The following is a 26,330-nucleotide window of genomic DNA, read 5'->3' as shown; positions in this document are numbered from 1 at the left end:
GCCCAGATACCCGAGGCCCCCTTCCTTCCGATCTCAGGATCGTTCGGACTCAGGCGACAGAAGCAGGCGCGGCGGCAACTATAAGAGGCCCTTTGGGGATCAGGAGGGAGGCCCTACCGCCGAACCAGATAGGGCTTCCTCCTCCCTCCCCATAGGCGGCCGCCTCTGCCACTTCGCCGCCCAATGGGACAAATCCACATCTGACGCATGGGTTAGGGACACCGTCAGGTTCGGTCTCGCCCTTGAGTTCGGTCCGCCCCTCTGATTGTTTCATCTCATCCCCACCTCAAGGGATCCCGCCAAACGTGCACTAATGGATGCAGCCATCCATCATCTGCTAGACATTCAGGCCATTCAACCCGTCCCACACCGGCTCAGAGGGACGGGGATTCTACTCCCATCTCTTTGTGGTGCCCAAGCATTCTGGGGATGGAGAGCCATATTAGACTTGAAGCGGCTCAACCGCCACCTTATCCAGCGCAAATTCAAAATGCACACCTTGCAATCGATTCTCTTGGGTACCAGGCGGGAGACTGGTTATCTTCCATAGATCTCTCGGAGGCATACCTCCATATTCCAATCAGGCCCTCTCACCACAAATTCCTCAGGTTCTGTTATAATAACCGTCACTATCAATACATGGCCCTACCCTTTGGACTGGCCTCGGCCCCAGGACCTTCACCAAGGTCCTTGCGGCCCTGGCGGCTCACCTCAGGAGCGTCCCCGTCCGCCTCCATTGCTACTTGGAGCGATATCCTTATTCTCTCCCCGTCCAAGTCCCAGGTAGTCAGGGATACCAGAGTCACCCTCTCCGCTCTACGGGCTACGGGTTCCTCGTCAATTGGCAAAAGAGCCAACTTACCCCATCCACCGAATCACCCACTTAGGAGCTATAATCGATTCGATTTCAGAAAAGGTCTTCCTCTCCTCGGAGAGGTTCCTCAACATTCAAACTCTGGTCAAACAGATTAGGCGATCAAGGAGGGTGACGTTACTTGACCTTTCTAAATTATTGGGTAAGATGGTGTCATGCATCTCAATTATTCCCTGGGCCCGTTTACACAGCAGATCCCTTCAGTGGTTCCTGCTCCCGTTCCAAAGATCCAGAAGGAGCAACTCGAAGTCCAGAGTCAAGGTACCTCCAAGGGTCCTCACGTCTCTCCTCTGGTGGACCAACCCGCCATCAACAGGGGCCACCTCTTCACGGAACCTCAACGGCTTACCCTCACCACGGACGCCAGCCTATCCGGTTGGGCGCTCACGTCAACTCGCTCTCGGCTCAGGGCAAATGGTCGCCGATCGAGCAAAGATGCAGCATCAACTGGCTGGAGCTTCACGCCGTGCACCTGGCCCTGCGCAGCTTCCTCCCCCAGGTCCGCGGGCGTCACGTCCTCATTCTCACGGACAACGTCACGGCCAAGGCCCATATCAACAGGCAAAGGGCACCCAGTCTATTCAGTTGATGAGGAAGCCGGCGTCTTTGCCGTTGGGCAGAATCAAACCTCCTCTCACTAAAAGCCGAACACATCTCCGGAATCGCCAATATCCAGACGGACTGGCTGAGCAGGGCCACGGTGGACCAAGCAGAATGGCGACTCCATCCATCCCTATTCAGGGCGTCCAGAATACTCGGCCTGCCGGTAGTGGATCTCTTCGCTTCCCCGTCCAACACACAGCTTCCACGGTTTTTCTCCAGGTACCCGTCTCTCGGGTCGGAGAACCACAATGCCTACGCTGCCCATGGCCCCCAGGGCTCCTATATGCCTTCCCTCCACTGCCGTTAGTTCCCAGAGTCATTCAGAAACTCATACAGGAGAGAGCAGACCTTCTCCTGGTGGCTCCCTATTGGCCCAGGCGACCGTGGTTTGCGGACCTCCGCAATTTATCGGTAGCGCCCCCATGGCAGATCCCCGGACAGGGTCTCCCTCTCTCAGGGGCCCCTTCTGCATCCGGAGCCTCAATGGCTCCAGTTAGCCGTCTGGAGGTTGAACAGATCCGTTTGACTAGCGAGAAACTCTCCAGTCAAGTTATCGACACTATTTTGGCCGCTAGGCGACCCTCCACCACACGAATTTATGATGCCACTTGGAAGGGCTTTTGCAAGTGGTGTAGTGGGTCCCAGGTTGACCCCTCTCGCCTTCTATTGCGCAGGTCCTGGAATTCCTTCAAGAAGGCCTACGCAAAGGACTTGCACCTAACACCTTGAGACGGCAGGTCTCTGCCCTCTCTACCGTGGTCTCCTGTGATAACTACAGTTCCCTTTCTCATCACCCCGGGTTAGGTCTTTCCTTAGGGCGCCACCAACTTGTGCCCTCCGACCGTTCTGGTTCCCCACATGGGACCTAAATAAGGTCCTCGTTTAAGCTTACAAGACACCCGTTTGAGCCTTTGAGGAGTCCTCCCTTAAATTTCTAACTTTTAAGGTAGTTTTTCTAGTTGCTATCACTTCTGCTCGTCGTGTATCGGAAATAGCAGCATTGTCAGTCAGGAGCGATCTATGCGTGTTCCACGCTGATCGGGTGGTCCTTCGCCCGACCCCACTTTCTTACCCAAGGTTAACTCACCCTTCCACAGGTCACAGGAACTGGTCCTACCAATCTTTTGCCCCAGGCCCTCGAGGGAGAGGAGATCCTTTGGCACACCCTAGATGTTAGAAGGGCCTTGCGCATATACATTAAGCGCACTCAATCCCTGCGAAGATCAGAATCCCTCTTCCTTTCCTTTCAGCCCAGGACACTGGGACTCAAAGTCTCTCCCTCCACCATCAGTCGCTGGATCAGGCGACTATCGCCAGGTGCTACCTATCTCAATCTCTGCCCGCACCTGGTGGAATAACCGCTCATTCCACCAGGAGCGCAGCTACCTCGGCGGCTTGGCCCACGCAAGCCCCCATCGCTGACATTTGTTGGGCAGCCACCTGGGCCTCTCCGTCCCGTTCATCAGACATTACAAAATAGACATGTATGCCTCAGCGGAGGCCTCTTTTGGCAGCGAGTCCTACAGAAGGGTCATCAGTGACCCGGAGGGGCTTCCGGCCCAGACGGAGTCCCACCCGTGGGACAGCCAAGCTTTGGTATGTCCCAATCTCTGGATGCTCCGAGCGGCTCGAGGAGAATGGGCGTTGGTTCTTACCTGAATCGCCCCTTCTCGGCGACGCGAGGAGCATCCACCCTAGCTCCTCCGTCTGGTGGGGACTCTTGTTTCAGCCAAGGAGCCAATAGTTGATTAGAAGGAATTCATAACCTCTCTTCTCGTTATCGCAAAAAACTGGGGGAGCTGCGTGGAGTCACGTGAGGGGCGGAGCGTTTCCTCAGCTAAAGCTCAGCCTGCAAGAAGAGGACTCAGAAGCACATCCCAATCTCTGGATGCTCCAGGCGGCTCGCCGAGAAGGGCGTATCAGGTAAGAACCAACGCCCATTCTGTTCACTTGAAGGACCTAAAGTTTTGCATACAATTGTATCTTCATATCCCCAATTTACTTATGATACCTCCACAAATTTATTTATACATGTATCCATAAATACATTAACAACTAAGGACATATCCTTGTCTGTTTCCCTGATCAATATTGACTCATATATTAAGCATTCAATATATTTTTACATATTAGCACTTTTCATTTATATTCTTCTTTTTATATTTAGCACCCAACCATCAATTCCATATTTGCAGAAAATGTTCCACAATTCAAGTGTATTTATCCTACAATAAGTTTTCTTCCACATGTATAATACATTTGTCACTGACTGACTGAAGAATAAAAATCTTGTTTTATCATTCCCAGTTCAGCAAAAAACCATACTGTACTTCTTAAAATTTGATCACTGTACCTCTTATTAACCTGACTTTTTTCAGATATTTCTGCAATTAAATTATTTACACCTGAGGCTTATCATTTAAAAAAAAACTTTTATCACATTTATGACATAGAATCAAGACATAGTTATACTTTAAGTAAAATAATTAATTTCAGAAATCTACCCTAGATAAAATTAATAAGTAATTCCTTGAAGGAAAACAAGTTGTTAATAAAAAGCAACCAAAACCACATAATGCTTAAATGTGAGCACAGCAGCAAAATTATGAGACAAATTGGTATTTTATTGTAAATCTGTGTTTTACTGTGAAATAAAAGAGGTATGAAACTGAATGAACTTGATTCAGCTATGGAACTTCTTATAAGTCATTGATTTGCTACTATACATGAATTTGCAAATCCACATTTGAAAAACTTCTAAATACTGTTATCATTATCTCTTTCAAGAACAAATTCAAAATAAGTTTTGTCTGCTTGGTTATCAGTATTATAAATAGCATAGTGTTATGAATGTTTAATTCATTTCAAATAGCTCCAAGTATTGCATGCATCCATTTATACATCATCCATTTCAGAATTATTTCTGGTGCTGGTTTGTTTATATATACTCTCTTCTTGGAGCCATATCAGTGATATGCAAAAACTTCAAGGGATTGTACAAATTCTGACAATATATTATTACTTAAAATTCTGAGCAACTGTGTTTAGCTTTATGCATGCTAATTTTTTGAACAACAAATTAGCACAACCAGAGAAGTTATATAGACCAGGCATGATAGGTCATATGGAATAATAAAATGCTGAAGACAGAATTTGGCTGAAACCAATTTCCTTTGATAATTTTAATCAAAGGCTGTATTCTGAAATCTAGATGTGGTGATGTGATATGTAATAGTGCTGAGTGCTATTACATTTGCATTTTACAGGGGACAATATTTGCTTGCATTATTCCTTTGTTTCATATCCAAGTTAAAACTAAGATTATGATAAATATCTTCTTCAAATTTCCTTTATAGGGCAGCACAAATTACAGGAGTACATATTTTAAGCTGTCCATTTAGACAGATGGTTCTGATTGTATCAAATTAGTTACTGATGAGATATAGTATCATCCATTCAATTGGACCAAGGTCTTTTGATTTTTTGAGCTTATGAAGGTACATTTGTGCAATTGATTTTAGCCAGTCTTAAGAAACAAAAGTAACTTGCTAGAATTAGTCCAGAAGGCTCTTACAGTATCCTTGTTTGTGGTAAAAGCAACATAGGAAGAAGCACTGTGCTAATTCTTATGATGTAACAATGAGTGTAGAATACTTTTCTCAAGATTATTCACAAAGCAAAAGAATCAGCGAGTTTTATGGTTACATTTCAAGAACATCAACCAGATTACTTGCATGCATTTGTGTATGCCAGTAAAATAATTTGTTCACAACAATGCTGAAGGATTAGGCTGTGGAGACTATTCATAAGTATAAAAGCACAGGAGGTGACTTGAAGTAATTATACTCTCTAAGCGTAACACACCTCAAAGGGTTATTGCAGGGATAGAATGGAGAACCTCATAAAAACTCTTTAAAATACATGAATGCAATGTGGAATAGAAATCTAATAAACATATAGAATAAGTTTACCAGCATAAGAAGCATTGCCTTAAAATTAAGATTCAAAATTTAAGACTCAAAATTTTGTCAGAACAACCCTGCTGAGATGGGTCCCCAAACTGTTCAGCTCATCGATCCCTTTATGAAATTTCAGATTATTCCATCAACAAACATTACTGTATCTAATAGTACTTTGAATAATGAATGTCTTCAAGTGCTTGGAATCTCCTGCCAATCTACAGGAAGTAACGTTGAGAGCTATATTTCAATATAACTGCTTTTTTATTTATCTTCAATTTCCTTTCCTTTTGCAAATCTTGGGATAATTTCATTTAAGATCAACTTGAGACAAATAAATTTTTAGGATACTCTAACATAAGTAATGCTCTGAGAAACATATTGTAAGTCTTGGAGGACTTCTTGGGATCTAAAGCCTATGTCTCTTCCCCCCTCTCATTACCCTTATATAAGAACTTAATATGTCTCTCTTTCAAAAATACACTGGCTGAGTAAAATAGTAATACATATCTAGGAAGAATGTGATGCATGATAAGTCACAGTGGTTTGCAGTCTTCCTTACATGACCTCTGCAAATTGCCTACACCATCACTTAGTTTTCCTTGAATCATTTATTAACCTAGGGTGCTTTAGGGCAGTGCTGCATGTGCTAATCATCTTCCATTGGTGAGAGTGCCTAGGGGTGCTGACCAGGGTCCTGTTCAAAATTTATAGGCTAAATAGGATTCCTGCAGTTCATCTTTGTTTTGTTGAAGGTCTCTGTCAACAAGATTTCTTTCATTTGTCTGCCTATGTCAAGAAGTATAATTGATACTGAGAGTTGTTGTATGGCTCTTTAAATTGATAGTTCAAAGCAGACTTTGTCTAATCAAGATATCATCTATATGCTGGGATATTCTCTTTCCCAGAGGATCAATTAACCTGCATTAGCTAGTACATCTTTTGCCTTTTTATTTATTTAGTCATTAATTTTGCTTTTTATCTGAAAAAAATCTATAAATATTTTATATCACTCTCTTTTTTGCTAAAAATATTGAGACAATATACAGTTTTTACAAATTCCAAAACTCATGTATAAAAACACATGAAAGAAACATTTAAACAATAAAACTCACTAACGATAATTTACTTTTTGGGTAAAAGTAACCTTTATTATTCAACTAAGCTATAGAAAAGCTGGCAATAGTACCTTGACTCAACAGTCAGATTCAACGGATAAAATTGGGTAATGAGATGTATCTTTTGAATCTATTTGCAGATGATATAGTTCTGGTTTTCTCAAATACTTCCCATTCAGATAACTATATTAAGAAAGAGGAATTTGTGGAAGTGTCAGCACTATCAATTAATTTTCACAAATCAGATCTGATCTGTTTTCATATGCCCTTCAAAACGTAATAAGAAATCTCTACAGATTTGTGGATTCTAGTAGAACATAAATCTTTAAAATATTTAGGTATCGTTATTACTAAAATATTAATATTTTACTAACAATTATATAACAGCTTGGGAGAAATTATACAAGAAGATGAAAAAAATTGGGCTTCAAAATATTTCAATATTTTGGGGTGAATTGCAGTGGAAAAAATCCTTGCTCAGCTCAATATCTTGTTTCAATACCTTCCATGAAAATTCTAGCACAGGCTTTAAGATATTGACAAAACAATGAGCTTTTTTACTTTCATTAAAAAAGAAAAGAAAGAAGAAAAAGAAAAGATTCATTTCAGCTTCAATGCTAGAACTGCAGCAAAAGATTATACATTGCTGGCACTCCAGTTAGATTGGGGCGTATATATCAAAATTAGGCTTCATTTCCACTTTCACAGAGATGTCTTCAGTTCACCATGCTTCCCCCATAATTCTTATTCGGTGTACAAATAAGAGGGGAGAAGGTCTAGTCTGCAAGCGATAGAGCTCAGAACTCTGCCATTTCCTCAGGAATACGAGGCTCAAATTCTTCCCAGATGATAACATAAGGTGTTGCCCAATCACCTCATCAATTCTGTACAGACAGCTTCTTTTCTTCCTATAACTTTATTAAAATTTGAAACCAATTCCAAGGGGAACTGGGTGATTTTTTATCCACGAGTTGCTCTACTAACATTTTACAGCAGCCCTCCAAATGATTTTTGATACATCTTTCTCTAAAATGGCCCAGGTTTTTAAAGAAGGTCACCAGATGGCACTCCACAGGCGCTATAGTATTAATGCTTTTTTAACAGAGATCTAAGTGCTTCAATGCATATATGCTTGTCTGTTGTGCTTTCAGCAGGTATTTTTGAAGTGAACAATCAGAAGTGACATTGGGTAATGTAGGCTAAATAAAAAAGGAAAAAGATCTTAAAACTGACAGTCTTTCCCAGTGTGGTGCACTTCAGGTTCCTTGAATTTCAGTTGCCATAATTCAGCACAGTGGGAGTTGAAGTTTTATATTTCTTAAGACACTTCATTAGGGAAAACAGTTATAATAGTGGCATAGAGCAGCAAGGTTCAAAACAATAGGATTTTTACCACCTTAACATTGTCGGAGCAGCTGTCCAAAATTCAATTAAAATAGCAATAAAATATTAATACAAAATTAACAATATAATTCAGATAAACACCAGTTACAATAGCAATAGAAACAGTAAAATTGTACCAGCACTAATACAAGGGTAAAATAATGTTGCTCATTAAGTACCTGACTAAATAAACATACATAAATCAAATGTATGATGCTAAAAGTTCTCTCCTTCCATTCAAGCCTAGGAAATAATCTCAGAGATTTCCAAAGCTCCTGTGATAACCAGCTCATTTCCCTGGATGTGCTTTTTGTTGGGATAGTATAAGAGAGAGCTGTTGATTACAGATGCTAAATATCAATGTCTGTGTTGTACAGATATACTTCCTTTGTGGAACCTATCTCACCCTCATGCATTCAAGAATTCTCCAGATTTCTGCATTATGTCAGGTATATTAATTTTATGTTTCCTTGTTCCACCTTCTAGCTTTCTTTTGTCCAAAATCACATTAACCTTTTTATGTTATCAACTTAAAGTGATACAGGTAGTCCTCAATTTATGATCCCAATTGGGACTAGAACGTCTGATGCGATGCGGTCAATAAGTGGGTCATCATGTGATTGTGCTTGATTTTACGACTTTTTTTCCTGTAATTATGAAGCAAATATGTCTTTCACATTGACTCTGCCTGTTGGAAGCCAGGTGGAAGGTCACAAATTGTGGTCATGAGGAACACTGCAACCCTCATAAATACATGCAGGTATAAAGTGCCCAGGTTGCGATCACATGGCTGCAAGAATGTTGCAATGATCAAAAGTTTGAATGCCAGCCATAAGTCAGACTATAATATATATAATCATTAGTCCTGGGCTCACGCACATATACACGCACGTATGCATGCAGACACATACTCTCTCACACACAGATATGTTTGAAAAGATTTCTATTGCTAAAGAATTTCCTGTTGCTAGAGGAATTCCTACTGTGAAGGAAATTCTGAGATGGGAAAGGAAAAATTGTGATGCCAAAATATTGGGCTCCCCAACTGTGCTTCATATTGGTATAATTCACTAAAAGACTTATATTTTATTAGCTTCACAATGTTCCCCCTTAATTGTACAGAGATATTGTATGTTTTAACCAAGCAAATTACTATGTCACCCTTGTTTAGTGTCTTCTTAAAATGCTGAGTCAGAGCCTGTAATTCTTGGATTGCTAGTTTATATTTGGGAGATAAATAATGATGCAAAGTATGCTTTTCAAAACAAATCTTTCATTTGTATCTTGATATAACTATATTTGTCTGCTGTAAGCAGGAATTAATGGGAAAACAGGAGCGTAAAATAGGGTGTATATCCACAAACCTAGCAGCCTTTCTCTTTTGTTGTCGTTCTGTGCATCTAAAACAATTGCACTGGCATCCAGAAACCTTTCAGGCAGTTTTCTGTGACACGTAGAAGCTCCCTGAAACCAACAAGAAAGAGTAATAGGTTCATAATAAATACCTTTTTTTAAAAAAAGAAATAAACCATTAGAGAAACCCAGTTCATGTTTTGATCAGAAAGAGCTGTGAGTTGGCTCTGTGTCCAGTTGGGAATCTATATCATTACAAGCAACATGCACTTGCTTTCTGTCTCAGTGTTAATAAATTCAAATTGGGCATTAAAATTTTATAGCTTCTGTAGTTCTTCAGACTCTGCTAAATCCCAGCAGGTAATATGCAAGATTGTGAAGCTGTCATTTCCCCCATCCCTGGTAAATTGTGTTTGCATTGGACAGGTTTGTTTCTCTGCTTGCTGTTCTTTGCATTTCTTGGTCATTTCTTAGTTAAAGATCACAATTTGAAAAACGGAAATAAGTGGCTTGTGGCTTGTTTCTCAAGTGCCATAGACAGCAGCTCTGTTTGCCAACCTACAGATATTAAAATGTGGAAATAAAATCGGAAACTTTTTCTCCTAATGCCTTTTTAAACGTATTCAAATCATTTTAAAAGAATTTGAAATAAAATCCCAAACTGACTTCTGAATATTCTATAATTGATGGATTTTATGGATGGTATCAGATAGGAACAGAGCATTGTAATTCCTCTAGGCATTGGACAAACTCATCTGAAAGAATGATTTCTTTCTGCAGGTGAAATTACACTTATTTTAATAAGAGAGGGACTTACTCCTTCCTTGTTCATGAATTTCTTTTTTCTCTTAATCTAGAGGTTAATGATCCATTCTTGTCTTTCACAAGGTTTCAAAGTATCAAGAATGGAGTAGCTGTATCATTTATTTATTTCTGTATAATTTATACAAGTTAATGTATATATTTCAATTCTCCACAAAGTTTTCTAAAAATAATGGCAAAACTTCAGGCTTCTTTTATCATATTGTATCATAATGTCTGTATATTTTAATTTCACTGATTATTCTATTTCTCACTCACTGAAACAGTCCATTCTCATGCCTATAATTGCACACAGATCTTGTAGGTGCAGCTAATCTTCATGTACTGTGCCCTAACTGCTGTTTTCAGTTTTTCATTTATTTATTAGGAAAGGACTCCAGCTGTTTTTCATTTACCACTGTTCTTTTTTGTGTGTGTCATCTGACTTTTCTTGGTTATGTCATTGAGAGTTCTTTTGATCTGGCTTTAGAGATAGATAGTTCTCTAGCCACACCTTTAAAACTTATCTGACCTAACTTTCTAGTCAGTTTCTCCCTAGTATGTTTGGGAACAACTCAATTGATTTTTCTACCAATAGGTTATTCAGTAAACTCGGTTAACTTCATTGGAAATCAGTTGTTTAAAGTACATACATTTCCACAGGCAAACAGAAATACCATTGTTTCCTATTGGTAGAAGTGTAAAACAGAGATATTTTATGCAAAATAATATCACTCATAAACCTTCTTCAACATATACATAAAGTAAGCATGGATTTGTTTGCCATGAACTCGATATAAGGATGGCTGAATAAAAGAATAGGTGGTGGATGGAATATTGGGTTGGGGAAAGAGAAGAAGGAACATAAAGTAAAAATTGATACATATATAGAAATCTGGCCTGCAATATTTTATGAAAAAGTTTATAAGATAGTTTAAGGCTTTCAATATTTGCAAATTACTTTTCAGTTCTCCAATGAAAAAAATGTAAACTGATGCTTTTTTAATTTTTAGATGCCCTAATGTTTCCCCTACTTTTCAAACACCAAGTCTACCTGAGATTGGCCAATGCACAGACAGTAGCTGTAAAGTCCCAATAGGAGGTAAGTATAGCAGTTGCTTAAACACTTATCTAGTTATGGGATTTGTAGTGGTGGGAAATGCGTGACACAAAAATGGGAGAATTGAATGAATCTTGATCATAGAAAGAAATGGGAAATAGTTGTGGATGTTCCACCACTGGAGGTTTTTAAGAAGAAATTGGACAGTCATTTATCTGGAATGGTATAGGATCTCCTCCTTGAATAGGGGGTAAGACTAAAAGACCTCCAAGGTTCCTTCCACTGTTATTTTGTAATTCTGTAATTAATGGAAGAGGCAGGATTGTGAAATAGTCAACTGTAGTTATCTCATCCCTGTATCTTTGCTGAGCTAGTCTAGGCTGGGTTGCATATATTTATTCTGCCTGTCTGCCTGCCTATCTACCTACCTACCTATCTATCTATTTATCAAAAATAAATGAATTTCAGTGCTTATTTTTTTTATACAAAGAACAAAGCCAATTTGCTCTCTTTTCCCACTGAGAGTGAGACTGACTCTTGAAATGGAGAAAAATAAAAGTTCTGATAAGCTGTTATTTGGAATTGGAATACTAAAGACCCTACTATTACTCAGAATAAATATGTTCCCTTTCCCCAAGCCATGCTTAGAAAGTTATAAATAGAACAACGTTTTTAGTGTTCTTGGATAGGCCATTATGCAGATACTCACAACTGTAACAGAACTATAGTATGTTGTATCAGGTTTGGGATCATTTCAGCCATTGTTATTTGTGGACTATATGAAGTTATAGTTTGCAGTGGAAATGTATGAATTGCATGGCCCAGAGAACATTTAATATTTAGGACCACTCCAGATCATCTAATGTCTTATTTTCTAAATTAGATACAGTTGCAGAAGTACCATATCATTATTGCATTCAACTGTTTCACATTGGTCAAATGAATTTTGCTTTCTTTTCTTGATAGAGAGTACTTCATAGGTCCGAGGGCAATAAGCGTAGGGGTTAGACAAGATTAGAAAAGATCCAAATTCTAATCAGTCTTCAGCATGAAACAGCTTTTTTCTGTAAGGGTCATACACTCTTATTACTTAATGTTTAAATGGTTTCCTCTTATGTCTATTTTTATTTATTTTAAGCATTTTATAAATATAATATAATGCTTTCACATTAATAAATGGATTTCTGTCTTTTTAAAGTTATACCCTCCTTTGTGAGAATGATATGGTGACATTTTGTGCTGCATATAGTGAAGCTACTATCTGTATTTTCTCAGAGATGGCTGTCATTCAGTTTGGCTTTAATCAATCTAACTGTATGATTAGAAGCAGGAGAAGTAAAGTTGAAGTTGCACCATGTCTCTAAATCATTGAGCTGTTCCATATCTATGTTTGCATGTGTGTATGCAGACATATAATGGGAATAAAACTTTTCTGTAGAAAAATGTGAGCTTGGATATTCCTCATGTTCCTATTGTTAGAATTCTGTTTAGAGGACTGTTTTATTTTTCACTAGCACAAGCATCTAAATAGTTTTTTATACAAATCATTGAAGGACCTGGTGTTCTAAAAATCTGCATCCTGCCAGTGGGATTTCTTGCTGATTCAGAAGTTATTTCACAGGCAAAAAGTTATATTAGGATAACATATTTGTAACTTGTCATTAGGAAAGATTGTAACATAGAAATGCTGAAATATAATTTCATTGTTTGTAGAAAGAACAGTCTGATCAAATCTTATAATCGTGAATCTTCTTTTCCTACTTTCTGACCCAAAGTTCTCTATCCCCAATATAAGGCATTTTAATTTATTTCCTTTTTTTTTTGCATGGCAGAATGAGTGAAAGGAACGTCCAAAGTTTGAGCAAAGGAGTATTGGTGCTCTCTCTCTGCCTTATAATGCTTTGGGGAAGACTGACACTGGCCTCATCATATCACAGAAGCCATTCAGGTAAGTCAAATTATTTCTTTTATTGTAAATCTGCAGTGTTTAATAGAACATTGTACTTCATTTTTTCTCGTTCTGCTGCCTTCTAGAGATATTGCAACTACAGATGTCAGTAGTGTTAATTTGCTTTATTAACAATCAATGGGTTAGGAAGACTGGAAATTACAATAGCTATGCATCTACAGATGGAGGTAAACCACTAAGTTTGTCTGTACTTATGGTAGCTTTTGACTATCTATATCAGTGTGGTATTCTATTAATCTGGCTTAGTATAGGTTCTGTGTGTAGTGTCATGGTAGACTCTTGGTTGAATTTTCCCAAAGGATGAAAATATAATGTTGAGATGTACAATATGCTATGCTGAAAAATATGCTCTGCTGTGAAAAACGTACATATATAGGATACACTCATCATTATAACATTTCTTACTCACATTTCCTTCTCTCAGAATGAAAAAAGGTATGCATGTTTTTTTAAAAAAATCATTGATGGTTTATGTGCCATGAAGTTGTTTTCCACTTCTAATAACCCCATAGATATTCCCCATGATGATCTACTCCTAATCTGTTCTTACACATCTTCAAATGGTACAGGCTTTTGATAGTCACAGAGAAAGGAAACAGCCTGCTTTTCTCCTTGGTGTTAAAACATTTGTTTCTGAAGCAGAAGATTTCAGGCTCAGCCTTGGAGATCTTCTATTGATTGGAAGGATGCTAGTCAGAATTCCTGAAGAAACCCCTTAACAGATAGTACTTAGATGGATTAAGTACTTATTTCATGTAAGGTAGTTATCTGAATTTCCACATGAGTATGAATCATTTTGGGGGCCCACTTGTAAAACAAGCATATCATAAAAGCATTGCCATATGTACTTAGGACAGAGAGGTATAACCTGAGATGCCAGGACCAAATGTGTCCCCAGAAGACTTGAGTACAATTCTCAGAAGCCTCCAAATGTTGTTATCAACTCTAATTCTACACATGACAAAATGGAATATGATAATATGGCAGGAGAGGAGAATAATCCTTTTCACTATACTAATAAGTAGATTGTAATTTTATTTGTTTATTTATTTATAGGGCATATATGGCTGCCTATCCCATGTAATGATTATGTGGCTCACAACATTCTATGAAGACATGGTTAAAAACAAATATCTTTCTCCCCAGGTGTCAGACCAAGTGTCCTCACAGCTCAACCCACATCCTTGCCCAGTGCTTAGGGAAGATATAGCTTCCCCCCTCTGGGCATCTTCACAGCCCTCTGGAAGGCTAAGAGGGTAGGGCTTCCTCGGATGTTAGGGCAGAGGCTGTTCCAAAGGGCTAACTTATATACTCATATTATTTCACCCATCTCTTTCTGAGAGTTGCGTAATCCTGGTTCAGGATTTATTCAGGCAACCAACTGAATAAACATTGATGGGGAAAATCTAGTTTCTAGCTGAGTTCCTCTTTCATGTTTCCTGTTTTACAAATGTATGCTGCCTAAGGACTATTTCTGTCAAAACGCTTTCCCATACCATATGCTCTCAATATGAGCTGGGCTTTGAAAATGGACCATCAAGCCCTTTCGTTTCATTCAAGTCCATTTTCTTCCTTCAGGATATTCCTTCTGATACTAGTAATTAAAGGGAGATTTTGAGAGCCCCTTTGTAATAAAACCAAGTAATGTCAATTAGCCATTAGCTAAGCCCGGGATTTGCAAACAAGTAAAACAAAACAAAAAAGAAAATAGATATAAAATTTAAAGAGCAGTGCTATAAATTTTTAGTTTTTTACTGAAGTATAGGAATGGATCATTGCTTATGGTATGATCAGCATAAACCAGAAGTTTATAAGGGTGCTACTGATGATGGGCTAAACGTCAGGTATTTAGAGGATAAAAGCTGTATGGTGGAATTTTAATTATTCAAAAGTGAATACTTTTTTACATAATTATCAATAGTATTAATTTATCTTTTATGCTAAAAATATATTCTGCCATCCCTGAATTCTCTACCGTGACCTGCAAGGAGAGGAAGTTCAGGGATTAATAACTGCAGAGGATTCTGCCTGAACCTTGCTTTCCTGTGTGGCTTCCTGCAATTGGAAGCAATTAAAAATGAATAATCATCGAGAGCAATTAGGAAGATAGTTTTGTCCATAAGGGCAGGGGAGCCTTTTTGGTTTGCTTGCAGGTGCATAAATCCCATTGCTACTGTCTAGTGTGTATCCTGAAATGCGTTAGGAGTACTTAAAAAGTGGGCATATGGGGAGGGCAATTTAAAGGGAGCAGGAGATGGCAGAGGGAGGAAGAGATTGATCAGGAAAGGCATAATAAGTACCTGTCTGAAGAGAGAAAGAAAAAGCAAATGCTGCTTGAGTCTCAAAGGCATAACTACATTGTAGTCTTTTGAGTTGTAAATATAGTTCTGTCATTTTTCGTATACAAGCTATTTTCCAATTCTCATTTGAAAGCAAAGCCTCTCGCTTGATGAGAAAGAGCTGATGGAAATTGGGCTAAGAAATTCAGATTTGAATTCCAGTCATGTCTGTTGCATACTTGTATCTGCATAAAAGTGATACTTCTAAAGTAATTCTGCTTCAGTGCTTCTTTTCTTACCATAACACTTTAGATGCAGCAGAGCTTTTTAACAATAGAAGAACCTATGAACTCTGGTTTGGCTACATTTTTGGCTTTCTTATATGAGGTATTCTTCCAAACTGCTTTTGTGTTTAATGACCTCACGTCAGGAGGCCTGTTCACTTTTTGTGTGCTGTGAAAGACACAATGGTGTTGAAAAGATGTTTCAGGAGTTGTGCAATAGTTCTATATTTTCTTTGAAATGTATTAGCATATACTGCAATTACTAATGGGAGTACTTGGAAGTAGTTGCAAGAGAAGCTGGAGGCACTGATGATGTTGCACTATAAAATGTTTTTTTTTTAATCTCATCTCCATAAGTACCGTGTTTCTCCAACAATACGGCCTTCCCCAATAGGAAGACCCAGCATGTTTTCTAGGCATAAAATGAAATTAAGCCCTTCCCCCCAAATTTAGGCCTATTTTAAAACATGCGAAGTGGGGGGAAGGGCGGGGGGACTTGCCATTAGGAGCGCCCCATGGGCAGCCATTCCTCACCACCAGCTGCTCCTAATGGGTGATCATGGTGGAGCGTGGAGAGCTCCCTACTCCTGCCAAGCACCTTTGCTGCAGACCCGAGACCTTCAGTGCCTGCCGCTGTTGATTTCCCTTCTGCCCATGTCACCACCGTGTTTGGAGCTGCCACTTCCACGTTTGGAACATTGCCACTGTTTGGAGCACTGCCGCCATTTGGAGCTGCCGCTTCTGCATTTGGAGCTGCCGCTTCCGCATTTGCAGCTGCCGCTGCGTTTGGAGCACTGTCGCTGCGTTTGGAGTTGCCGCTTTCACGTTTGGAGCGCCGCCGCTATTTGGAGCACTGCCGCCGTTTGGAGCTGCCGTTTCTGCATTTGGAGCTGTCGCTGCATTTGGAGGACCGCCACTGTGTTTGGAGCTGCCGCTTCTGCGTTTGGAGCACCACCGCTGTTGGAGCGCTGCCACCGCTCCAAATGCACTCCAAATGGCAGCAGCGCTCCAAACGCGGTGGCAGCTGCAAACATGGCGGCGGTGCTCCAAACGGCAGCGGTGCTCCAAGCATGGAAGCGGCAGCTCCAAACGCGGTGGCAGCATGGGCAGAAAGGAAAGCAACAGCAGCAGGCACCGAAGGTCTTGGGTCTGCAGCAAAGGTGTTTAGCGAGAGTAGGGAGCTCTCTGCTCTCTTCCATGATCACCCATTTGGAGTGGCTGGTGGCGAGGCTGCCCATGGGGCACTTAGACGAGGATGCAAGGGGGGGTATTAAGTCACTCCCGAAAAGATGGCCTAGCCGTTTTTTTCAGGGCTCAAAAAAATATAAGACCTGGCCTTATTTTATGAGAAACATGGTAGGTGCAGGGAAGTCTTGCCTAGAAACTCATATCAGTCTTCTTAGGTATTTCCAAGGATGAATGGAATGAAATAAAATTAAAAGTATTGCTCAGGCATGCAATGCTGCAATGCATTTTCAAATGAGTATATTTACTCCTGTGGCTATGGCTTTCCAAGATGATGGTAGAACGGCATTCTGAAGATCCCAGTTTTCAGTAGTGATACCTACATTATATATAGGAAATTTATGTGCAAGGGAATCAGGATTTAAAGGTTGGGCAGTGATAATTCTCCCATACACACAATAGAAAGAAAATCTGTCTCTTTCTCTCTCTCTTCTTTCCTTACTTCCTAATTTATTGCCAGGTGCATATGAAGATATATTTCTATAATAATGTCTGGAATTACTTTAGCAAGATTATAATTTTGTTTATGACATACCGTTTCACTAAATTATTCCCTGCATGAAATTTGTCAAGGAATTCCTTGGAATAAGAGGCAACAATTTGATGTGGGGGAACATGATGCATGAGGCCAACGTATTTTAAGACAGAACAGAATTGTAATGTTAAAACAGTATAATAGTTCAACAATTTTTATTCCATCATATGGAATACACACACACTCTCTCTCTCTCTCCTGCTCAATATGAGTGAGACAGTTTATATAATACAAAGGTTAGTATATGTTGGATTTTAATAGTAAATCACAAATAGTTCTTAAATATGTGGATTTCTGCTACACACTAGTGTCTGAACATATAAAGACTGATTTGTACCTTAAGATTTTAATTTTTGTTCACCTGCAGTGTCTGCTGAATGTTCTATGAGTAAAATAGAGGTATGTGTGCATATGTGTCTATGTATGTGTATCTCTGAATATGTAATAAACATTTTCCTAGAAACTAAAGCAGCAAAAAAGGGCAACTACCTTTAAAAAGCCATTGTTAAACAATTTTAAATAAAAATAAAAAAATACTGCGATGAAGGCAATGATCACTAGCAGAATTTGCTGATTTGGACATTCTTGGCTTTCAAATTAATAATTAGTTGCCTTAATGAGTTTAAGGTTCAATTTTCTTGATGTGCTTATTTAAATGCAATTGTTTGCTGAAAGAAGCTGTAACATTAGCCTTTCTCTTTGCACTCCTTCAGTTTTGCCTAATAGATCCAAATTCAGAAAACAGATTCATAAAAAAGATTTAGAAAAAAAAATCCAATAGAAGAGGATATATGTAGATTGATGAGATGTCTGCAAGTGCAAGCAACAAGAATTACACAGTGCACACACACACACACACAGAATTTTTGAACAAAAATGCTTTAACTGAAAGATGATGCCTGAAGAAGTCATCCTGTCCCCTAATTCCCTCCTGCTTCAATTCTCACAAATTGATTTATAAAATCATTCAAAGTCAAAATATTGCTGAAAGTCAACTCATAATATACAATGGAGATGCTGTATGGACACTATGCTGGAGAAGAAAAGTATGAAAACATTGGTTGTCCCTCCTTTTCTTTTCCAACTCAGCTTGTTTGGTAAAACCCTAACTGGATAAATACATCTTTTAAGGAAAATGTGAAATAAAATATTTTCAAGTCTATATGTTAATTTTAGAGAAGAATTAAGGGATGCTATAAAGTAAGCATCACTGAGTCAAGATGGTGAAATGTCCTTCTTAACCTGGGTGGGTTTGCAGTTGTCCACACTTTTCTATCTCTATTTTCTATTCTCTACTTCTATGCATGTAAGTAGCCCTTAGGTTCTGTGTTTAAATATTGGATGCTCAAAATTTTGAAGACATAATCATGAACCATTTTTCAGAATAGCAACTATTCTCCATGGTGACAAGCACTAATGCATATACACTTCCAGGATTTTTGTTTTTATTAGTTCACTTTGTCAGAATATACATAAATGGTAATGGGATATACTTCGCTCTGTTGCATCCCTTTCTTCACTGCAGGAATATCAAACTAGTTTTACTATAAGGTGGGAGGTTTTTTTGCCCCCATATTATATTGTGCAGCAGCTTTCATCCATTTTGTTTATTCCAGGATCTGTAAGTAGAAAATATATGTGAAGTTGTCAGCTATTTTCAGTATTTTCTGGTGAAGGTATGGAATATATTTTACTATAAACATACCAATGTATAATGTATAACAAAGTGGCTTTACCACGAGCAGCTGTGGGACACTTTGATCACTGCATGATTCACCTTGTACCTGCTTACAGAGAAAAACTTAAAACCACGAAACCAACAATTAAATCAGTGAGGACTTGGATTGAGGAGGCAAAGCTAAAGCTACCGGCTTGCCTTGATTGCACTGATTGGAATGTTTTTGAAGACACCTCTGCAGACTTAGGTGAACTCACAAACACTATAACATCGTATGTCAGCTTCTGTGAACACCTATGTGTACTGACCAGGAACCTGCGAATATACAGTAACAATAAACCTTGGTTCACAGCTTAACTTAAGTAGCTACATCATTCCAAAGAGGAAGCCTACAGAAAAGGTGTTAGAATTCTGTACAATCAGGCCAGAAATGTATTAACCAGGGAGATCAGAGCAGCAAAAAAGAAGCTACTCTGAAAAGTTAAGGAATCAGTTCTCAACAAATGAACCAGCAAGCATGTGGAAAACTCCTAAAAATATCACCGGCTACAGCAAACCTCCTTCCCAGGCTGAAGGAAATTAAAAACTAGCAGATGACCTGAATGTGTTTTACTGCAGGTTTAAAAGGAAACTACAGCCACCTATCTCCACAATCCCCATCTCAGACACACCAGCAACAGCCAAGCTTCCTACAACTGATCCCATCTCAGTACTCCCAACAACAGCCAAACTTCCCACAACTGACCTCAACCATTTGGTTCACATCCTCTGGTGATCACAGAAAAAGACGTGCAAGATCTATTTCACAGACAAAAGCCAGGAAAAGCACCAGGCTCAGACAAGATAACTCCTTCTTGCTTAAAAGTCTGTGCTGGCCAGTTGGCCCCCATCTTCACCCAAATATTCAATAAATCACTAGAGATGTGCTATGTTCCTTCTTGCTTCAAACGCTCTACTATGATCCCAGTGCCAAAGAAGCCCTCCATCAGGGAACTGAATGACTACAGACCAGTTGCTTTAACATCTGTAGTTATGAAAACCTTTGACAGGCTAGTGCTGTCCCACCTAAACACCATCACGGATCCGCTGTTAGATCCCATGTAGTTTGCATACCGAGCCAATAGATCGACAAATGATGCTGTTAATATGGCTCTGCACTACATCCTACAACATCTTGAATCTCCAAAGATCTATGCAAGAGTCCTCTTTGTAGATTAGTTCAGTATTCAATACCATCATTCCAGACATTCTTCTAACTAAACTATACCAGTTAACGGTACCTGAACACACTTATAAGTGGATCATAAGCTTCCTAACAGACGAAACAGCAGGTGAAGCTAGGCAGAATCACATCTGATACCTCTATAATTAGCACAGCCCCCCCCGCAAGGCTGTGTGCTCTCTCCTCTTCTTCCTATATACCAATGACTGTATCTCAAATGATACATCTGTTAAACTACTGAAGTTTTCAGATGATACAACAGTGATTGAGTGATTGAGACAATGATGAATCCACATACAGATGGGAGGTTGAACAACTTGCCTCGTGGTATGACCGGAACAATCTGGAACTGAACACATTCAAAACCGTAGAAATGGTGGTAGGCTTTAGGAGAAACCCTCCCATACTACCACCTCTTACAATACTAGACAACACGGTTGTCAAAAAGAGGGCTGTGAAAATATTTACAGTCCCCTCACATCCTGCATATAAACTGTTTCAACTCCTACCCTCAAAACGACACTATAGAGCACTGCACAAGAACATTTTTCCCCGAATGCCATCACTCTACTAAACAAATAATTCCCTCAACACTATTCAACTATTTACTAAGTCTGCATTACTATTACTATTAAACTTCTCATTGTTCCTATCACCTATCTCCTCTCACTTGTGACTGTATGACTGTAACTTCATTACTTGTTTCCTTATGATTTATATTAACTGTTTCCTAGTATGATTTGATTGCTTATTTGAACCCTATGACAATCATTAAGTGCTATACCTTATGATTCTTGACAAATTTATTTTTTCTCTTTATGTACACTGAGAGCACATGCACCAAGACAAATTCCTTGTTTGTCTAATCACACTTGGCCAATGAAGAATTCATTCATTCATTCATTCATTCATTCATTAAGATTATTTTGATTAGAATTTGGAAGATTGGAAGAAAGTTCTGTTGAAAATTTATTTTCTTAACAATAACAAAAATTATTGATGATTGAAGTATAATATTTTGTCTCTTATGCAGGCATGTTTGTTTATGTATATTATACTTTGTCTTTATTATATTGTACACTAATTTTTCCATGCTATTCTTTATCTTTTATGTCCAAAAGTGTGTATGTTGTTCAATGGCCATATGAATTCAGCAGCAGAACTAGTAATAAAACCTTGATTTAAAGTGAATTTCCAGTTGTGAATACATAGAATAAAATAGAAAGGGCATATTTTTTACACACAATTGTGTCTCTGCATATACAGATCTGAATGGCTTTATGTAATAGCATCTTACCAGCATGACAGACATTCACTGAGTTATAAACTCATATAAACTGTGGTGAAAGAGATGAACAAAATTACCATTTTATAAAGGATTTGTAATGTACTGTGCAAAGCTGATATGAAAAGTTGATAACACTCTTTTTTTCTCTACTCTTAGTTAAGACATAGTAATGGCAAGCAATAAAACATTACTTGTTCCTCTGATAATCATTGAATATGTTCAAGCATAAATGAGTTTAAAACTTTAATTATTCATTGGATATTAGTAGTAGCAAGTGGAACACAGACTTCTTACTTGGCAATCAGCTTTGGAGAAACTTAGCAGTCTCTGATTTGAGAATTGATTATCAAGTAATTAAAAAACTGAATTCTGCCAAATATCAAATCCTAATATTGAGAGGATTAGATTGATTAGCAATGTCGTGGTTGAACTAAGAAAGAGAAGGAGATGTAATAGTGAGAATGTTTACAATTATATATTGGAAAGCAGTCTTCCCCGATTTTGTATCCTCTGACATGTTAGGCTACAACATATGCATACTCTAGCCAGCTAGTTGAAATAATGTGTTACAGTTGTGATAAATTCTATTCAGTCTAACACATTTGAAAACCCTAGCTATAAAGAAATGGAGAACCTGTCAGATCATCTCCTTTGGCCTGTGGGAATGGCCTTTGCCTTGTCTCTATGTTGCTGGCATTCAGTGCTTTTTTGTAGGTTGCTCCTGCTGTCATGTCGGAAACGCTAAGTCACTTTGGGTTGAAAGGATTAGACCAGGGGTATCAAATTCAATTTCATTGTGGATTGCATCAGGGTTGTGTTTGACCTCAGGGTCTGGAGTGGGGTGGCTGTGGTGGGTGTGGCCAGCTCGAAGTCACTCATGTTGGGGGCGCTTGTGGAGGCCCGAGTGTTCTGCCAGTGAAAATGGACTGCAGAGCTCCGTTTTTGGCTGCAATGGCCTCCTGCAACGCTCTGCCAGCAAAAACAAAGTTTGGCAAGGCTGCATGCGGCCCTCCCAAGCTCCGTTTTTGCTGGAAGAGGCACTGCAGGCCAATCCTTCATGGTTTCCAGAGTGGCCTGTGGGCCAGACCCAAGCTCCCTGTGGCCCAAGGGCCTTGAGTTTGATACCCCTGGATTAGACAGTGACATCACTGTTGCCCATTAATATGCCTGGGCATATTAATTGACCAGAAAAATGGTATCCATTTATCTACTTGAGATTACTTGCTTTTGAACTGTTAGGTGGGCAGGAGCTGGAGAGAATGATGGGAGTTCATCCCACCACAAAGCAGCATTTGGGTCATGAACACAGGCTAGCTGATTGTCAGCCTAGAGTTCTAACTGCCACTGCACTCCCATCTCTGCAGGTTTATTTGACTTGTATTTGGAGAAGACATGCTAACGTGTTTTAGCACATTTAACAGTGCTTCTGCACTACCTTGCACCAAGGAAGACATGAAACTTCTCCTGCCATTCAGTAGTTGGGCAATTCAAGTGGTAAATAAACAAGGAGCTATCCTGTCTTTTCTCTAGTCAAAAGCAAGAATAGCTCTGTTTTAAAGACCTTAAGGTATCACAGCTCTTTCCACTAGAAATAGAGATATTTATTCTATTTAACTTATAAATTCAACTAAGATTTAGCAACCACACATTACCTTGATACATGCATATAGATGGGGGATGTGGGGTTATGTCCAAAAATGCAGTGATATAACTGGTTAGGAGCACCTGGAAAATTTTGTGGAATTTTTTATGGATTAGGGAAAGAAATAGGTTTTAAGGTTTCAAGTGGACATGTTTTGCTTCACAGATATGTAACTTGCTATGGCAATTCTTTGCAAAACATACTTACAGTTGTTCATTTCATTTTAATATTTTAGCAATATTGCATGTTCTCGGGGGCTATAAAATGAGGATTTGAAAATTATATATGATGGTCTCACGCTGTAGAATGCCCAATATTGTAGATTGTAAATTGTAAAACTATTACATAACTATAACAGTTTGTTTTTCCAACTTCATCATTTTTTTTTGTCTGCTGCAACCCCTCCTCGTCATTTACTGTTTTCTTTTTAATTCCTTGTTTGGTTTGACCTTTGTGTCAATTTCAGATATTGTAGATGGATCAGCTCCCTTTTTTGTTACTTTTCTTTTATCTGTCCTACCATAAGACAACAAGATAAAAATTAGTTTGCCAGTTTGTACATGATGTAACTGGAATTAGGTAATACAGAATCATTCATCTATTTTATTTTTAAATATTTATGCAACATGCTAAATATGGGATGTGTTACTAAATGATTCCAGGGAAGCATGTTCCATCCATTCGAAGTCTCAGCAAGATCCTTCAGCTCACTGCATGATTTGCCATATATTTGCATACTTTACAAGTATTTCTGGCTCTGAGTTTGTCACTGCTATTTGTTTATGGATTTGTACTATTGATTTAAGGAGAGCTTGGGAGAAATAAGAATGGATTTTTATGTGAATGGGTTGGAATATATATTTGGCAGCAAGGTTCTGAGGAAAATCCTGTGTTCAGAAGTCTTCCACTTTTGTACCAGGTTCTAGCTGGTGATTTTTGGGGTTCCAGGAAATAAAACTTCTTATGCACAATAGCAATAGCACTTAGACTTATATACTGCTTTACAGTGCTTTACAGCCCTCTCTAAGCGGTTTACAGAGTCAGCATATTGCCCCCAACAATTTGGGTCCTCATTTTATCCACCTCGGAAGGAATGGAAGTTTGAGTCAACCTTGAGCCTGGTGGGATTTGAACTGCCAAATTGCAGGCAGCCAGTAGTCAGCAGAAATGGCCTGCAGTACAGCACTCTAACCACCATACCACAATATACTATAAATGAATGAACAATGAACAAAGGAAGGAAGGAAGGAATTAAGAAATGAAAGAATGAGTAATGATAGGGTATACATAATTTCAAGTAGGTTTGATTCTTGTTGACTGTATCTATGCAGCTTCTTTGATAATAGAATAGAAAGGGTTTCTGTTGCCTTCTCCCTAAGCTTTTTGTTTGTTTCTTTTCACTTTTGATTCTAACAAAAAAAATATTTGAATTTCCAGGTGGTCTCCCATTCAAAAACAAAGTTTGTTTTTCTTTCAGTGGCAGTCCAATTTCAACTAGTCTCAAAAAAGCTATCACATTTGAAAGTGTGATTTTTATAGAGCATGACAATTGTTTATATACATATTTATCTAAAAGGAAGATGATTCTGAATTTAAGGAAGACCAGATAGAAAACAGCATCCTTCTTTGTTATGATATTTTTAGTGAATCTGCTGACTTCACTATTTTATAGATAAATTACTTGGCAGAGATGGGAAACTACTATTCCTTTCAGGTAAATATGATATGGATAAAAGGAATATAGTAATGGATTTTAAGATCTCTATGCAGGTATAGAGCTATCTTTTATTTCAAGAAAGATTTCTGGATCAAATGGTTCTTGTTAAATGTTAAAATACATAAATCTTTATTTAAAGGAAAAACCTCGCCCACCTGGGACTGACTGTGCAGCTGTCTATGCAAAACTGAGCTGAAAGTTTGATTGACTTCAGAGATGACACAAAGGAGAGAAGAACACAGTATACTTCTCGTTGTAAAAATGAACATGCACATATTCCTATTCCTAAGGGAATTTAGGACATTCCTTAATTGAAGGCAGCTTCACAGAATTTTCAACTGATTAAAATATTTTTGTTTATTAGGGTTCTGTTACTTCATTAATCATTCATAATTATATTATCAGGACCAACTTGTGGGTGTTTTTGAGTACAGGGATATAGAAAGGAAGTTCTCTGGGAATTTACAATCTAATGGAAATCTGGAGTTTAGAGATGCAGTATTTACCATTTAACAAATCTGAATGGCATCACTATTTAAAAGACGCACTGACTGAGTTCAGCTGCTTGCTGCCTACACCATTTGTTCACATCACTACTACTCCTAGGCAGCAGTAATATATTCATTCTGAAAAACACAACATATTTGTTAGCTTCAAATGCAGGTTGGCTGGCAAGGCCATCTGATATGAAATATATTAGAAAAAGGAGGAAGCAGCTGTGTATATAGTAGACCTGATATACTATTGTGCCTTTCAATCTTAAAACCACTGATTAATAAAAAACAACAACCAAGTTTTATTCTGGGCTTAAGCTTTATTGCCTTTGGTTAATTGGTTTGTTTGCCAAAGTAAAACAACCGTGCAGTCTTTTCTGTTTGACCTGGACTATATAGTGTAGGCAGCCTTTTTGTGATCAGAAACTGCACTGTGAATATAAGTGTAAATGTGTGTGAGAGAGGTGATCAGCCCAAACCAATTGACTGCAGGCTAAAAATTGCTTCATTGAAAGTTATGGATCGTAATCTATCATGCTGTAGGTTAGTGCTTAAATGTTTTTCATGCTTTCAACCTAGTATAAGAGATAATAATTGAGCTAAAGTCACCCAGACAACTTTATTGCCTAAAAGAGAATTAGAACTTGGGTCTGTCAACTCCTAGTTCAGCATCTTAACTACTATGACATCCTGGTGTGTGTGTGTGTGTGTACATTGATAATGTTCCATCAAGTTGGTGTCCACTCTTAGCATCTATACTAATATATTTTTATTCATATACACACTTATACTTAGTCCCTTAAAGGCCATAGTGGATGAAGAAGCT

At 38.7% G+C, this 26,330-nt stretch overlaps 1 protein-coding gene across 2 annotated transcripts in view; it reads left to right on the top strand.

Annotated features, from left to right (window-relative positions):
• TAFA3 (TAFA chemokine like family member 3) overlaps positions 1-26,330 on the top strand; it is a 104,358-nt gene that overhangs the window by 29,640 nt on the left and 48,388 nt on the right. For both annotated transcript variants that reach the window (XM_026675166.2, XM_087959582.1), the window contains exons 2-3: positions 11,105-11,193; positions 12,984-13,099. In XM_026675166.2, coding sequence (XP_026530951.1) covers positions 12,985-13,099 — 115 coding nt within the window. In that variant the 5' untranslated portion in view covers positions 11,105-11,193; position 12,984. The remainder of the gene's footprint in view (positions 1-11,104; positions 11,194-12,983; positions 13,100-26,330) is intronic.

The sequence above is a fragment of the Notechis scutatus genome, chromosome 3, assembly GCF_049901735.1.
Source record: "Notechis scutatus isolate UNSWTSFEM ecotype Mainland chromosome 3, rNotScu1.2, whole genome shotgun sequence".
Taxonomy (NCBI): Eukaryota; Metazoa; Chordata; class Lepidosauria; order Squamata; family Elapidae; genus Notechis; species Notechis scutatus.
The sequence above is the reverse complement of the archived record's forward strand: the minus strand, read 5'-3'. Positions and strand labels throughout refer to the sequence as shown.